General features: G+C 38.8%; 1 protein-coding gene across 1 annotated transcript in view; it reads right to left on the minus strand.

The window, feature by feature from the left end:
* Positions 1-14,701, minus strand: part of ankrd50 (ankyrin repeat domain 50) — a 74,724-nt gene that overhangs the window by 26,785 nt on the left and 33,238 nt on the right. The window contains exon 3 of the mRNA XM_033973934.2: positions 10,485-10,717. Coding sequence (XP_033829825.1) covers positions 10,485-10,717 — 233 coding nt within the window. The remainder of the gene's footprint in view (positions 1-10,484; positions 10,718-14,701) is intronic.

Below are 14,701 nucleotides of genomic sequence, written 5' to 3' on the forward strand. Positions count from 1 at the left end.
ATAAATATTGAGCTGGTTGTTTGGGATGTAACCATGACAATTTATTCAAGTCGCCAAAAATGACCACATTTTGTTTATATGATAGATAATTTTTTTTCTTTTTACTTTTTTGGAATTGGTTAGTTTAACTTTTTTCATCTGACCTTCTATGTTGCAATGAAACAAGCATTATAATCCCAAATATTCCCCCTAGATTCTTGGAAGTTCTCCTCTTTGAAACTCACTTGAATCTATTCCAGATTTGGATGAGTCAACATTCTTCTACAAGGACCCTCCTCAAAGTTCAACCACTTCCTCCAAATGCTGCTTCTATTATAACTAAATACTTTGGTTTTTACAACGTCTTTTCGCTAGCCCGCGCGCCATGCTATCCGACCCCTTGAAATCCTAGGTAGCATGTGTCATCTTAGCAAAGGAAATGACTAAAAAGTATTTCGTGCCACCTCTACAAAGTGGTCCAAGCTTGTGCATTCCTAACACTAAGCCAAGAATACCACCATCTTAATTACACCACATTATACGGGACGTTTTATGGGCGCTTTTGTGTGGCTGGCTTTTTTTGGCATAGTCACCCTAACCCCCTCCTCCCCGCCTTGGTGCCTGCCAAGTGCCCCCCTGGGACCAAGTACAAGAATTGAGATAAAACTGCCAAAGAATGCAAAATGATGACTGCGTTTTCATATTATGGTGTAACACAGTGGAGGTATGCAACTGTTTATGGGAACTGTAATCTTTCAAGGCCCCACTTTCACCTGTTTCTGTATCACTAAAAGTACTGCTTTAGACTTCAGGCAAGTTGTAAAGAGACAGTGAAATTGTGTGTTCTGTCATTGTGTCCTTAAGCAAGACATTTCACCCACATAGTCTAGTATGAATGTGGTTTGTGTGAGTATTGGGGGTAGTCGGAGGGGCTGATGCCGCAGCCTCGCAGTCTAACTTCTGTCAGTCTGCCTCAGGACAGCTATGGCTACAATAGTAGTACCACTGAGTATGAAGTGAATGAATAAGGCACAAAATGTAAAGCGACTTTGAGCGTCTGGAAAAGTGCTATCTGCTGCAATGCACTATTATAATTATTCTCTATATCTTATTATAATTTGATGCCATTCTTGTTCTCTAAAACTCTTTGAATTACTTTCTAAAGAAATGACCAAAGCCAAAGCCCCAAAGTTTTAAGTTGATAGGAGAAGAAATCCACCCAGATTATTGAGTATTTATTTACCAGTTAAAGGTGCACTTTGTAACTTTTCTGGTGGGGGGTCCACTTGTGTCCATGGAGATGTTATCGCTTTGCCCTGAATGTTCAACAATATGTCACTAAATGTGTCTATTTCCATAAAGACAAGCAGGTAATGCCAAAAGGCCAAGTTACAGGTCAGATCTGTGGAGAAGTGACCCCATTCAATGTAAATGCCAAGCTATATTTGAGCAAGAAAATCCTGTCATTAAATAAATGCAAAATAAATAAGTTTGATGTCATACTGTGAACATTCTAGCTAAAGCAATAATGTGTTAATGTAAACAAGCAGGTAGCAGGCAATCCCCTATAAAAGTTACATAATGCACCTTTAAACCTGGTTCATATGACTCAAAAACTCAAAGCAAAGACCTGCAGCCAAAGAGAAAGAGAGAAAGAGAGAGAAAAGAAAAATACTCTGAAATTTGGCCACACATTCAATAACACAATCTCTAACAACAACATACTGACAATCATGCTTAATAAGCAATATGATAGAATATGATAGCTAACTAATCTAAAATACAGAAAGCATGAGAGGTATCCAAGAAGTAGGTTACATTTAGACGCCCCGCCCCCATTTCCAACTTCCCCTACCCCTTACCCACCATCCTGCCTCGAGCTATGGTAAATTGGCACACATTCTAACTGGCTTCCAACCTCAAAATCGCTGCCTAAGTGTTTCCACTCCAGTTGCCCTATGCATCTGTACCCACACTATATAAGAAAAAAAAAAAAAGCTTGCCTTATGCCACATGGGACATTAAGCTTACACTACATGACCCACAAGTATGACCTGCATTCATTAAGACAAAGCGTAAAGCGTGGTTTCAAAGAGGAAGAGACTTAATCATATAATGTGAGTCAGTCAAAGATAATGTCCAAGTTCTCCTCCTCCTCCGCTCACACAGAACACTCTTTGTTTGGAAGGAATTAGCCAAACGGATGCTAGTCAGAGTTCGAGCAGCAGAAGTTAAAATGCTTGGGTCTTCCTGCTCGGTCTCAGAGGTGTTGACAACTTCCCAAAGCACATTCCATGCCGTGAAACACACAGAAAATAACATTTGAGAAAAGAGAGTGGAGTCTGCTCCACAGGAATGAGTACACGGGTGAGTATATGGGCTGTGACTCAACTGAAGAACTCGCACTGTTGCATTTGAATAAACAGGCTTTGTATGGATCTGTATGGACATTCTTTTGACTAGACTAAAGTAAATAGAAATTCAAAAGTTAAAAAAATAAAAAAAACTTCAAGGAGATTAATTCAAACTAGCTACACGTTTCTGCCGTACAAATTAGCCATGAGTAATAGATCCAAGCACATGGGACATACTGCATACTAGGCTTGACAAAAGTATCGAAAAACAGATACCAATCGCAATCAAATCAAAACTAGATACTCGTCTGAGCAGGAATCGAAAGCAACGTCTCCTGATTAGCTTTTGAATGATCTTGAGCTGTATCAGAATAAGTATAAGTACCACAGAGACTAGTATATGTCCGTGGACCACTATGGAACCTACATGGACGACTGAGGGATTATACAGATATAAGACTGCCTGGTAACTTAAACAAAGTACTATGATTTAATGTTGAAAATGACATTCTAAACTAATAAAATAAAATACTATTATCATCGTGGTACTGGAATCGGTATTGAGTATCGAGTCTATTCCTTAGTATTGAAGCTGACAACACTAATCCAAGCACATGCGATACACTACATACTATGCAATTCTGATCTGTCCAGGCGGGTTGGCACTATGGAGAGATTAGTGCTTGTGTCAGATGTCCTGAGATCAAAACAACACGAGATTTCTCTACCCTGTGGAAAAAAAATATCTCGTCATGTTTTTGTTTAGGTTACGTCTAAATCTTTTCTCGTTTTGTCTTATGGAATTTGTACTTCGATCCACCCCCACCAACCACTCAAAGAACATATAAGTTTCAGTAAGTTTTATTTTAGGTCACAATAAAAAAAATCTGGCAGTTTTTCAGTCTTTCTTTTTCTATTATCCAGTAAAATTGTTACTCTTGTATACGTGCATGTGTATCCTAGTATTTATCACCACTCTGAGTCCTATTTAATGCATTTATTTCATTTTTTTAAACAGGGAAAGCCCAATAAGTGTATTCAGACTCTCATTTTCATGGGCACCCTATTTAAAACATAGAAAGATACAAACACAAACAAATACCGGTAACTACACAAGTCAATTTAAAACATTAAAAAACTGGCGCATGTGTGAGTATAAATGCTTATCACCAGATTATCAAAGTGCATTTGTGGCACCAATATATACAGTTTTGCATGTGCTTGTACTATAGTAAAATAACAATACGCTTTTTCCCCATTTCAGTTCTAATTTTCTAATCATTTCAGTTTTTAGACTCAGACAATCATGAAATCTTGTACCAAAGTTCAACAAGCAAGTGAGATATTCCTGCAGTCTATGAAGTATTCCCTTATAAATACATTTTATACAGTGTTGTTCTGTGCATGTAATACACACGGCTTTCTTCTTTGTATCAATATATCACTTATTATGTAAAGTCAATAGTTAAATGTTAGGAGTGGCACATTTGCAATCAATGACGACACTGTGATCGAGAGGTAGAGCGGACAAAACCATCCCATATTCAAGTCGATCAACAGTCAAAATGCCAGTCTACATCTCCCCAAATAAACTTCAGTATTGACTTCTACGACTGGCTGAAAAGTTGCCTACTTTTATGGATGACATCAAAACGTCGGACAAAAGCCACAACAAAGCCTGAGCCCAAATTGCCGTATTGATTTTTTTTTCTTCGACAAGTCCGAAATCACCTCACCTTGTCTTTTTAACTCCATTTTAAAAGCACACAACAAAACATCAATTCCAACTTTGCCTTTTTCAAGCGGCCTTGCGGTCAGCAGTCTGTCCCTTACACTTTATTGACACTATTTTGACAGAACCGCAAAGTTCCCATCCAAAAGTACACTCGGAAAGCCATACTGCCTCCGCCCAGACAAAATAGACTTGGTTTGGCCTTGCTAGCCCGGTCGCTGGCATTTGTGGCTTGTAAACAATATGGCGGATATTTTTAGTGGCACTGCAATTGAATCGAAATTGCAATTTGAAAGGGTTTACCATAATTTCCTCCACAAACAACAACATATCATTTTATTCAGCATAAAAACGGTTCTGAAATGTATTTCTTGTATTAGTTTGTCAGTTCATATTTCAGTCTTTTTGTCAGTTCCTCTGGACGCGTTTAAAATGTGAACTTTGAGCAAAACCTTATTATTAAAACTTGAGCAGCAAATCTAATCGCAATGCAAATAATGTCAATAGGTTGAGTTCACGTAATATCCTAGGAATCTCGAATCCTGACTGAGCTGGAGGACAGATCAAAACTCTATGGAATATTTAATAAAGATTGGACTGAATAGTACATTTTTTTAGGTGTTTTTAAATTAAAAAAAAATAAAATAAATAAATAATAATATATATATGTACGGCCGATTTTGATTATTTTCCCCAAATTATTTATGTAATTTAAATTTACTATAAACTCACCCACAGACCAAATCTAAGATAAAGCCCTATGCATATTCTTTCAGTGCCAAGACGGCCAAAACAAAATATCGACCTGTGATGGGGATTTAAGACCAATACTCAATACGCTAAAAGGGCAAACATCGGGCTGATATATCGCTATCTCTACTGTTTAACTCTCAGATTGCAAATTTGTTGACCTGGTTCAAAAGTTTGTGGAGAAAATCCGTAACAAATGTAGCTAGCGTCAATTCAGCCCGGAAGACCTAAGTCCGCCTTCTCTCACCGCTTCTCCAGAGTTTACCTGCTCCTCAGCCTTCATCACGTCCTCCTACAGTATTACTCCTCACCACCGCTTGCCACACCTCCTCTTCTTCCAACCAGCACACAGTTTGCCAAATTTAAACCCCTATTGCGGACGCCACACCTCCTCCCCAACACCCCTTCGGCTCCCCATCATCTCATCATCTCATCGTCCCTTCACTCGCCTCTGCCTCACCTCTACCACTTCCACAGTCCAGGGCCCAGAGGGAAGATATCTCCTAATCGTCCTTTAACTTGCCACGCCCCTTCATCGCAATGTCTTCTGCCGGGGTCTGAGCACCAAAGATAACTCATTCAAGCCTACTAATATTTCACTTCCATTGAGTTATATAGGCCCATACCCTCCAATATCCAAATAGATATATATAAATTATATTTTCCAAATTGCTCAGCCCAACTGACACTTACTCTTCTGATTCTGAGAAGCTCTATTTGCAATGCAGCGCAAATAAGATGTGAACGCTATGCTAAAAAGCTAATGGAACGGAGAAGTACGTAGGTGAGTGTTCGTGGCTATCTGTGAAAAGGGAAAAAAACAACCAGTCTTGCAGAAGAATTTCCAGCGCAGAACTAAAAGCGGAGAAGTGAAGTGAAGACAAAACAGGAACGGCGCTAAAAGCATGGCCCGAAGGAGGAGAGCGGAGGGTTATTGTTGGCCTAAAGGAGTCGTAATGCACAAACTGAATGGAACCGGACAAAGGCTTTCAAAAGTGCAGCAAATAGGTTGATGGTCTAGAATGTCCCTTGAAGAAGATAAACAAGTGGATTCAAATGAGACATCATGATAATTTCAGTAGTTTGAATATGTGAAGTTCGAGTTATACAACATTAGGAAGTACAGTTAACTTGAGACTTAGTGGATATGATTATGTAAAATGTTTTTATTTGATGTTCATTCAAAGCAAAGTTGAGTTTGAAGATGATCTATTTCAATGTCCAAATGCCCAAAAAACATAAAATATTTAAATGGGAAAACATGACAATTTATTTATTTAAACTTTATATTTATATCTTGAGTGTGATAAGAGAAAATAAGCAAGTAAATGTAACTAGGCCACATCCAGCTAGGGTTGCAGTATCGCTATAACTTTAATCTTGCAGAAATAAATGCGGAGTTTTGCTGCGACGTTACAGCTAACAACAACTAGCATGCAAACACACACTTCCTGATTATCGGACAATAGCGCACGTTAAAATTCGATGCAGACAGCACACCGCAGACTTATTTTTACCTCTGCTTATGCAAAACATCTGTACTGGGGCTAGATGAATTTTGTTGAAATACATGGGAAAAATCAGATACAGGGCCAACTGAGTGGGATAACTCAGTAGTAAGGTAACACAATTATTCAAAATGTAAAATAAACAAAAAAAAGATAGCATTATTAAATTGAGTATTCAGTAAGAAAGCCAAAAGCAAAATAGAGTTGATATAACACAGCCTCCCTCATGTCTTTATTTTAACCAAATGTCAGTTTACGACAAGATTGGAAGTGCTTTACAGAGAAAAGAAAAGCCACAATTTTATAATTCCATTTTACAATCCTCTTCTGAGTGTTCCTTGTCAACCAGCCAAAACAAAACAATGCAACGTCTTAGTTCCAGCACTTAGTTACAGCTCTGGATGTTGTTGAAGCAAAGAGCGTCCAAATATACGGTACATTTCTTGCAACAAAAACAATGTCTACCTCAGTGGTTTTCAAGTTACTTTCCCTAAGAAAACAAAAAGTTCAATTCGACCAATCGTAACGAGAGACTGGCTATCATTAAAGTGTCTGTAAAAAGAAAATTAGCAAATTGTTTCAAGATTAATTTTTAGCTTTTTTCAAACTTTATCAGACAAAAAAGGCAGACAGTTTATTCAGCAAGACGTGCAAAAGGAAACCAGGTAATCACAGAGCTCCCCTGGTAATACCTGCATGAAAGCGCTGACAAATAAAAAAGCAAAACACATATTTGCATATCACTGATACCAGTTCTCTAAAGGCTAAGCTGTCACCTCTATGAAGCTTAAATACATCCTGACAACTCACATAGCTGCATTGAAATAGGGTTTAATTCAAAATCCATTGAGAATAGATTGGGTTTAAGTAACATGACAACATTATAAACGGTTCATAAGCTAAAATTGTGGTGGGTGGTAGGTCGGAATTGTGAGGTAGAAACTGTCTTTAAACTGTAGGAACACAGATGTTGCCTCTGCCGTTACTGGGTCTATCCACTTGAAACCAAAAAACAACAACAAAAAGTTAAATATCTTCTTTATCAGCAAACTAAAGCAATGTTTTTGACTACAAATAAAAGGTGGTAGCTAAGAATGGACTTAAAACCACAAGAATAATGTCAAATATGTGAACTCAAACCCAATTTTACGGTATAAAGTTACATAAATCCCTCCCATCCATCTGAAATTATGTCATCCAAATTTAGAATGCCACGCAATCTATGCATGGGTTTCATAATGATCAAAAATTAGGACCGTTACCATAGCGATTAACAATATAAACCTAAATATTACATCTTTTGAATGGGAAAAAGTTCTTTCAGAGCTACATTTAACAAGTAGCTGTAACCCGTGGATTGATTGCTTCTACTTAGTGTTTACAGGCACCATTTTGAGTACCTTTCACCAAGATAAGATAATATGTTGTTGTAAATTAAAAATCGCTACGACAACGTTGCTAATTTCTCAACACTCTGACTTCCATGGCTACTTTCAGCATACTGTAAATATACTAGCTTAATATTTTGAGGGGGAAACACCAAGGAAATCTTTGCAGTTTGGGTATTATCTGGCTCTTTCACACAGACTTTGATGTTGAAGAGGATGGAGTGGGCGCCCATGTCTGAGCGATTTGGGAGTAGGCAGCTTGGATCACAGTTGGTTTGTGGAATTCGATGCGCGACATCCCACGGCACGCTCTGAGCTTGCAGCGCTGGGCTAGTGTCAGCTAACATCACATCCAAGCCACACTTAGGCCGATCTGACAACCACAAAGCACTAAGGATTTTCTATTTGAGACGGCAAGGTAAATGGTAGTAGTGGTTGCCTAAAGGAGACGTGCTAATGGTTAAGCAGAAGTGAAAAAGAGATTGCTTTGTCAGAGCTATATTTTTACATAACGATAATACACTTGGTTAAGCATGACTTTCATTTGGACATTTTGTTTCAGGACAATGGCAATGCACAGGGACTTATTAAAATAAAACACAGCAGCTAGACCATTTAAAGCCAGAGTGTGTCATTTTTTAGCCAAAAAAAACCCCAACAAAAACAAAGACTAAAATAAAAACATGTTTTTTATCATTTTGGTTGTTTATTGCACTGAAAAACATGCAGCCTTACTGTGAGCGGGCTTGCATCTCCACAAACCTGACTCTTATGTGGCTTGAAGAAAGGTGAAATAATCTTACCTTTAATGTTTCAGAGTATGACATAAAATTTAAATATATCCATGGAGAATGTTCCGTAGTGTGGTTTTAAATATTTGCCAGTTTGCCATGTGCCAGTCCAGAAAGTTACACACTGTGCCTTTAATTTATAGTGTCTCAGCTTAAATCGTACATTAAGCGGGAAATGTTTTTATTAAACTAACTTAAATACAAAACTAATGATCTTGATAACACCAGAGTTTGTCAAAAAGAATCACAAAGTTCTATACATGAATAAATATTGAAAGCGAGGAATAGTTTTTCAATCGTTATTTATTTTTTTTAGTAAAATCCAGAACCCAAGTAGTGCTCTGTATTTCATCAATCTTTCCTTTCTATAATGCCCCATTAACACACCCAAAAACAAAACGCTAACTAACCCCCCCACACCGCTCTATAAAATCATTAAGAGAGGAGCCCAGCTGGCCCGGCCTTGAACCTGCATCTGCTGCGGATACGATTACATAACGATTTACAAGGCGTTCCAAGGTCACGAGCTCCCACATCAACGCTTCCCAAAAAAAAAAAAAAGAAAAAGAAAAAGAAAAAAAAAAGGTATAAAGGGATCACCCACGAATTGTCCGCCCTCGCAGTCGAGCTTTGATTCATGCGTTGCCAGCTCATCAGTGCGTAGTGGGCACCGGGCCTGGCAGCAAGGTAAAGTGGTATTATGGGATGTCCAAAGTAGGCAGGGGGTGGGAGGGGTGGAGTGATCTAAGCAATGACCCTAATCCTTATGGGCATGTCCTGATGTTGTACAGCCGTTTCAATTAGCACAGCTGAATATGCATTATAATGGGAGTGAGGGAGCAGAGTGCAGGTGAAATGGATTGCATTCGGAAGGTAGACAGACGCGCAGAGTGGAAGTGACAAGTGCAAAGATCGCATTGTATCGCGGTGTCGACTCATATCAGATCACTATAAGGCAGGAAGCAAATCAGTCCCAATGTTTTTGTCTTTTACACTATTTGATTTCTTTATGAAAATGCATTCAAATGATAATGCGCATATAAGGCCACAAACCTGGTCATTTTTGTAATTTATTGGTGTCACTTTCCTCAAATTTGACTATTTAAACGTACTCAAACGTAGAAGATTGGTGACCTGATTGTCTCCATGATGTTTATTGCTTTGCCTGGAATATTCCACACTATGGTATCTAACGGCACAGGTCATGTCTGCGGAGAGGCGATCCCGCTCACTGTAAAAAAGCATGTTTTTCAACTCAATTTTCTAAGATTGAAACATCTGGATTTGAATAAATACATGATGGATATGTTTAATGTCATGCTGTGGAACATGCCAGGTGAAGCCATAACATCTACATGGAGACAAGCAGGTAGCAGACACTCCACCAAAAAAGTGACACTGAAAAACTTTAAAAAGACATTGCTATTGTTCATAAGGTTGTCAAAAGTATCAAAATACTAACTGATACTACAACTAGTGTCGAAACTAGAAACTGAAAAAAATCATATAACTGGAACTTCATCTTGAGTTTCATCAGAACTAGTGTAATAATAAAAAGTAATTGAATAATGTAATAATAATAAGTAATTGAATAATAAACTTTTTTGTGTTGAAAATAATTTTTCTCTAGTAAAAGACCTTTTAAAATGATTACCGTATTTTCCGGACTACAAGTCACACTTGTTGTACGGAATGTGGAATATAAATCACATTTGACTATATAATTTCACATCTTCGTTACAGTCACACTGACAACCAAATTTTTTCTTCATTATTATGTATTTTTTAACTTTAACTCCAGAGTGACTTATAATATGGTACTTGTGCATTAAAATCCATATCGCATTTGGAGTCTATTCTTTAGTATCAAAATCCAGTCTGAATTTTTTGTATCTTGGCAACACTAATTGTTAACAAAGCACAAAAATGAAAAAACGAAACAAAAACAATAATAAACCAGCTTATAGAATAACCATATCTACCTGTGAATAACTTGGTGATGGCCTTGTTCTGCCTGCGTGCCGAGCAGATGAGCAGGAGCCACGGGGGCAGGAACTCATGGTGAGCGGCCAGCAGCTCGGCAATGGTCCTGGGTGAAGCGGGGGCGGTCCTCTGCTCCCCGTCCCCCAGCTGACAGCCCTCGTCTATGGAGTCCACCAGCAGGAAGAGGGCCTGTGGAGGAGGCTTCACGCTGAGCAGGGGCACCAGGACACATCTGAGAGAGAGGGAGGAGAAAGAACAGTCAGCGTTAGCACCACAAAGTCTGTATCCACATTTGTCCTTGTTTGATCCTGTTGTACAAATGTTGTAGTCCTGGTGTAGTCCTGGTGTAGTCCCGGTTAGTCCTGGTTTAGTCCAGGTTTATTGCCAGGTTTAGTCTCAGCTTTGAAGTGCAAACAAAGCTGACAGGATTGTATTTTCAACCTTCTCCCTGCTCTTGACACTTATCTGGTCCTGTCAACTATCATAGAATGTTAACTTCAGCTCTACAACCATTCATAAAAATGCACTCTCTCTCACCAGTATTCAACCATTTTAGCTATATATCTCCACCTATACCTCATTTCCATTGCTGCAGCAGAACCATCAGCCTCCTCAGCCATTCTATCCCCATCTCATCACCAGTAGCGTCTTGTTATATTTAACAAATCCACCTTACAGAAATGTTTTGAAGTAGCTGTAGTAGTTGTTGTGGTGTCGTCACATCACTAAAAGATCAAACTTGATTTCAATAACAAAGAAAAGGCTACTGATATTTTTAAAAACACAATTTTCCCATTTTCAACACAAAGTAATGCTATTGATATTTTGCAGCTGATGTCAACAACATTCCCTGGGTGTGTCAAGCTAACTGTAGGCACTGCTCCAACTGAGGCTCTGTTACTCATGTTCGACATTATCTCAGCTTTCTTTAACACAATTTGACAATAAACTGAATTAGCTGGAACTACAACACAAGGTAAGCTGATTTTAATACAGTTTAAACAAGTCCCTCTGAAATTCCTCTTGAAAATGTGTTATCGTGACAGGCCTGTTTGGCACTTGTTCAAATGAATATCTAGTTTTGAAAGACGTTCCTTAGTCTGGGTATTGATGTTTATATCCTGCGTACTTGCTACTTAACTTGGTTTTGTGCCATTTCAAGACAAACCCGCTTGTCTCTTCCCTAAAGAACTTAACTGAACCCACCGCTATCCCTCACTTTGCTCCAAATTGCAAAAGAATTAGACCGCTGTCCGGCCTTCCTAAACGCAACAAGATGTCCGACTGTGCATTCTCCAATCTGCCTCCGTCTTCTCCGTGTTAACCGTGCTTATCTCTTGATGTTGCCTTCTGATAAATCTCGCCTGGCGTGATGCAACACCCCATGGTCGCGCTGAAAACCAGAATGATTTTCCCGAGGCGCGCCGCTGTCAGTTCATCAGTCTCAATTGAGGGGAGTGCGTAGGCGTTTAAATACGATCCCATCCAAAATGCATCTATTAGCAGGGCCAGGGATATGAGCTCTGAGGAAGCATTTTCAGAGGACACACTCATTTATAATTCACAAGGCCTGTTTGACAAAAAAATAAAAAGGTTCCAATCAAGTGTGATGTTTAGCCTTGGGAGAAGGTATAAATAGCAACCGTGCGACTCCTAAACAAAACTCTCACTGCTATTAAAATCTTAACAACAACCTTATTCCGAACATCTTAATTAATCACCATGATGAGTTTATAAGTGCTTTTCGCAACTTTCAGAGACCAGTGGAGTTTTGCCATCATGGTGAAGCAACAACGCAACAACAACTAGCACGCAAACTGCACACTTCCTGATTATCATACAGTAAAACGCTTTATAATTAGATGCAGACAGAACACGGGACGCAAAAATAACCCGCAATAGGCGAAAACCGCTAAGTAGTCAGCTTTATTTTTACAATTGTTATATGTTTTGCAGCTGTAAAACCCCTCACCACACACTTTATACACTTTTCTCAGACAGGCGTTCACATTTTCTCACATTTCTCTCTTGTTTAAACACTCGAAGTTTAAACCTTCGTAGGCGCCTTTGTCGGTGCAGAACGTTTCATCGACATTGTGGGTTTTGTCGGGGAGAAAACTTGCACACAGCACTTCAGAGTCACACTGCGATCCAACATTTATGTAAATTTGGCAAGCTGAACGCATTCTGCAATCCACGGAACAGTGAGGCCGCAAAAAGGTGAACCGCGATATAACGAGGGACAACTGTATTTGTACTGGGGAAAGACAAATGTTCTAAATTTCGCATATGCATGTAAAAAAAAAAAATGTGTACGGGCCATTTATTGTTAAAGAAAGATTGGTTTGGCTGGATAGTTTCACAATCTGTTTTTTAAAGTGCCATCAATACCCAGCCAAGTGTAAAAATGTAGCGCTTTAAATGCTACATTAACTTCTGTCGATGCGCAACACAAGCCAAGCAATGTTTAACTTTATGGACAAGGCAACAACACACATTTCTTGAGTGATGTAGACGTATTTTATGGAATAGTATTTTGTTGGTTCAGGTTAAATCCTTGTCCTCCATTGTGATGATGAAACCAGACAGTACCGAATGCATGAGTGGCCAAAACGAAAGGAAAAATAAGAATTCAGCGGATCTGAACAAGCTAATTACCAAACGCCATTAGTGCTAACTGACCTTTTGACCTGTGGATTCACAAGAGTATTAGCAAGTGGGTGTACATGTGAAGTTTTTTTTTTTTTTTTACAATGCAAAAGCCTACATGCTGCAGCTCAACTTTGCTCTTGCTATGTTTTTTCAGCAATAAAAGAGGGGGTGTGGTATTCATACTGGCAACTGAAACATCGAACAACAAAAACAAGGAAGTTGGACGCTTGCTAAGTGGCATTTTATCAGCGTTAAAATAAAGCCAAGAGAATTCTACAGGCTCAGATAACCACTTTTTGAGTGAGTTATTCTGGATTGCGGAGCCAAGAATGACAGGAAACCGCTGCTAAAAGGTGGTCCGTGCAAAAAAGGCTTACTTAATAATTGCGTTGTCCAAAGGTATTCCTCACTTTCAGGCTACTAATACATTCTTAGAAACTTAATCATTAACCGCAATGAGTTTATACGCACATTTCACAAGTTTCAGAGGCCAAAGTGGAGTTTTGGCTTCACATTAATGCTAACAAAAACACACTTCTTGGTTTGTAGGGGATAAATTGCTTTGTAATTAGTTGCAGACAGCGCACAACATCCACTTTAAGAAAAAACTAAAATACTCATACTGTTTGTTAGTTTTAGTTACGCTGCAAGTCCAAATATCAATTGTTTGCATAGGGCAAATCTTATGTTTGTTTCAGTGTAATCATAAAGTCCACCCTTTTGCTATGGGATTAGTTTCATTGCCTTAATTAAACCTAACCTGACCTGCTCTTGCCCTGAAGTGCTCCAATGGAAACAAAGCAGCCCTAATATTGTCGACCGCCTTCAGCTCATCTGGCCATGATATTGCATTTCAGAATCTCATTTTAATCTGGCTGTGGGGTCATTAAACATTTAAAAGTTGTAGAACAATTCAATTAATCCGTATGAAAACTGCGCTGCGTGGAAACCTCTGGGGCATCCGTAGCTTTTTACAGGCAAAACAGGTCACCTTCCGCTTGATGGGACAGTGTCTTTAACTACCACTCCTCCCTAATGGAGCCCACACTGCTTGTAAACGTTGTCATAAAATACTTAAATTTGGTTTTAATGAGAGTTCTTTTTGGATGTTCAACGGCCCGTTGCTAACCCTGTAGCTCCGAAAGCATTTTCAAGCTTTTTAGACATCTCCCATTTTCGGCATGCATTTCAGCGAGTTCATTATCCTTAAGTACATGAGGAGTCGGCCTAGCAGGGAGGTGCACTCAGCCCAAAGTATAAGGATGGCAATGCAATTTTTAGTTCTAACTTTTCGTGAGATGTGCAAATTTAATAGCACAGGAGGCTGAATGAGTAGAGGCTTAAAAACAGCTATCACCTTGTGTTCGAGTCTGTAATATGAGAGTTATATCACTTTTTAAATGGATTATAATCTTTGAAATGTCACTCAAATTTGCCATAATCGTAGACTGTGGTGTTCAACAATCAACAATTAACTTTACAGCAAGCACACAGCTGATGTAACATACTATTTTGTCTCACTTTCTTATTTAGTGTGTGTTTGTGAATGGGTAAGTGGTTCCTT

This window comes from Periophthalmus magnuspinnatus, chromosome 10 (assembly GCF_009829125.3).
Source record: "Periophthalmus magnuspinnatus isolate fPerMag1 chromosome 10, fPerMag1.2.pri, whole genome shotgun sequence".
Taxonomy (NCBI): Eukaryota; Metazoa; Chordata; class Actinopteri; order Gobiiformes; family Gobiidae; genus Periophthalmus; species Periophthalmus magnuspinnatus.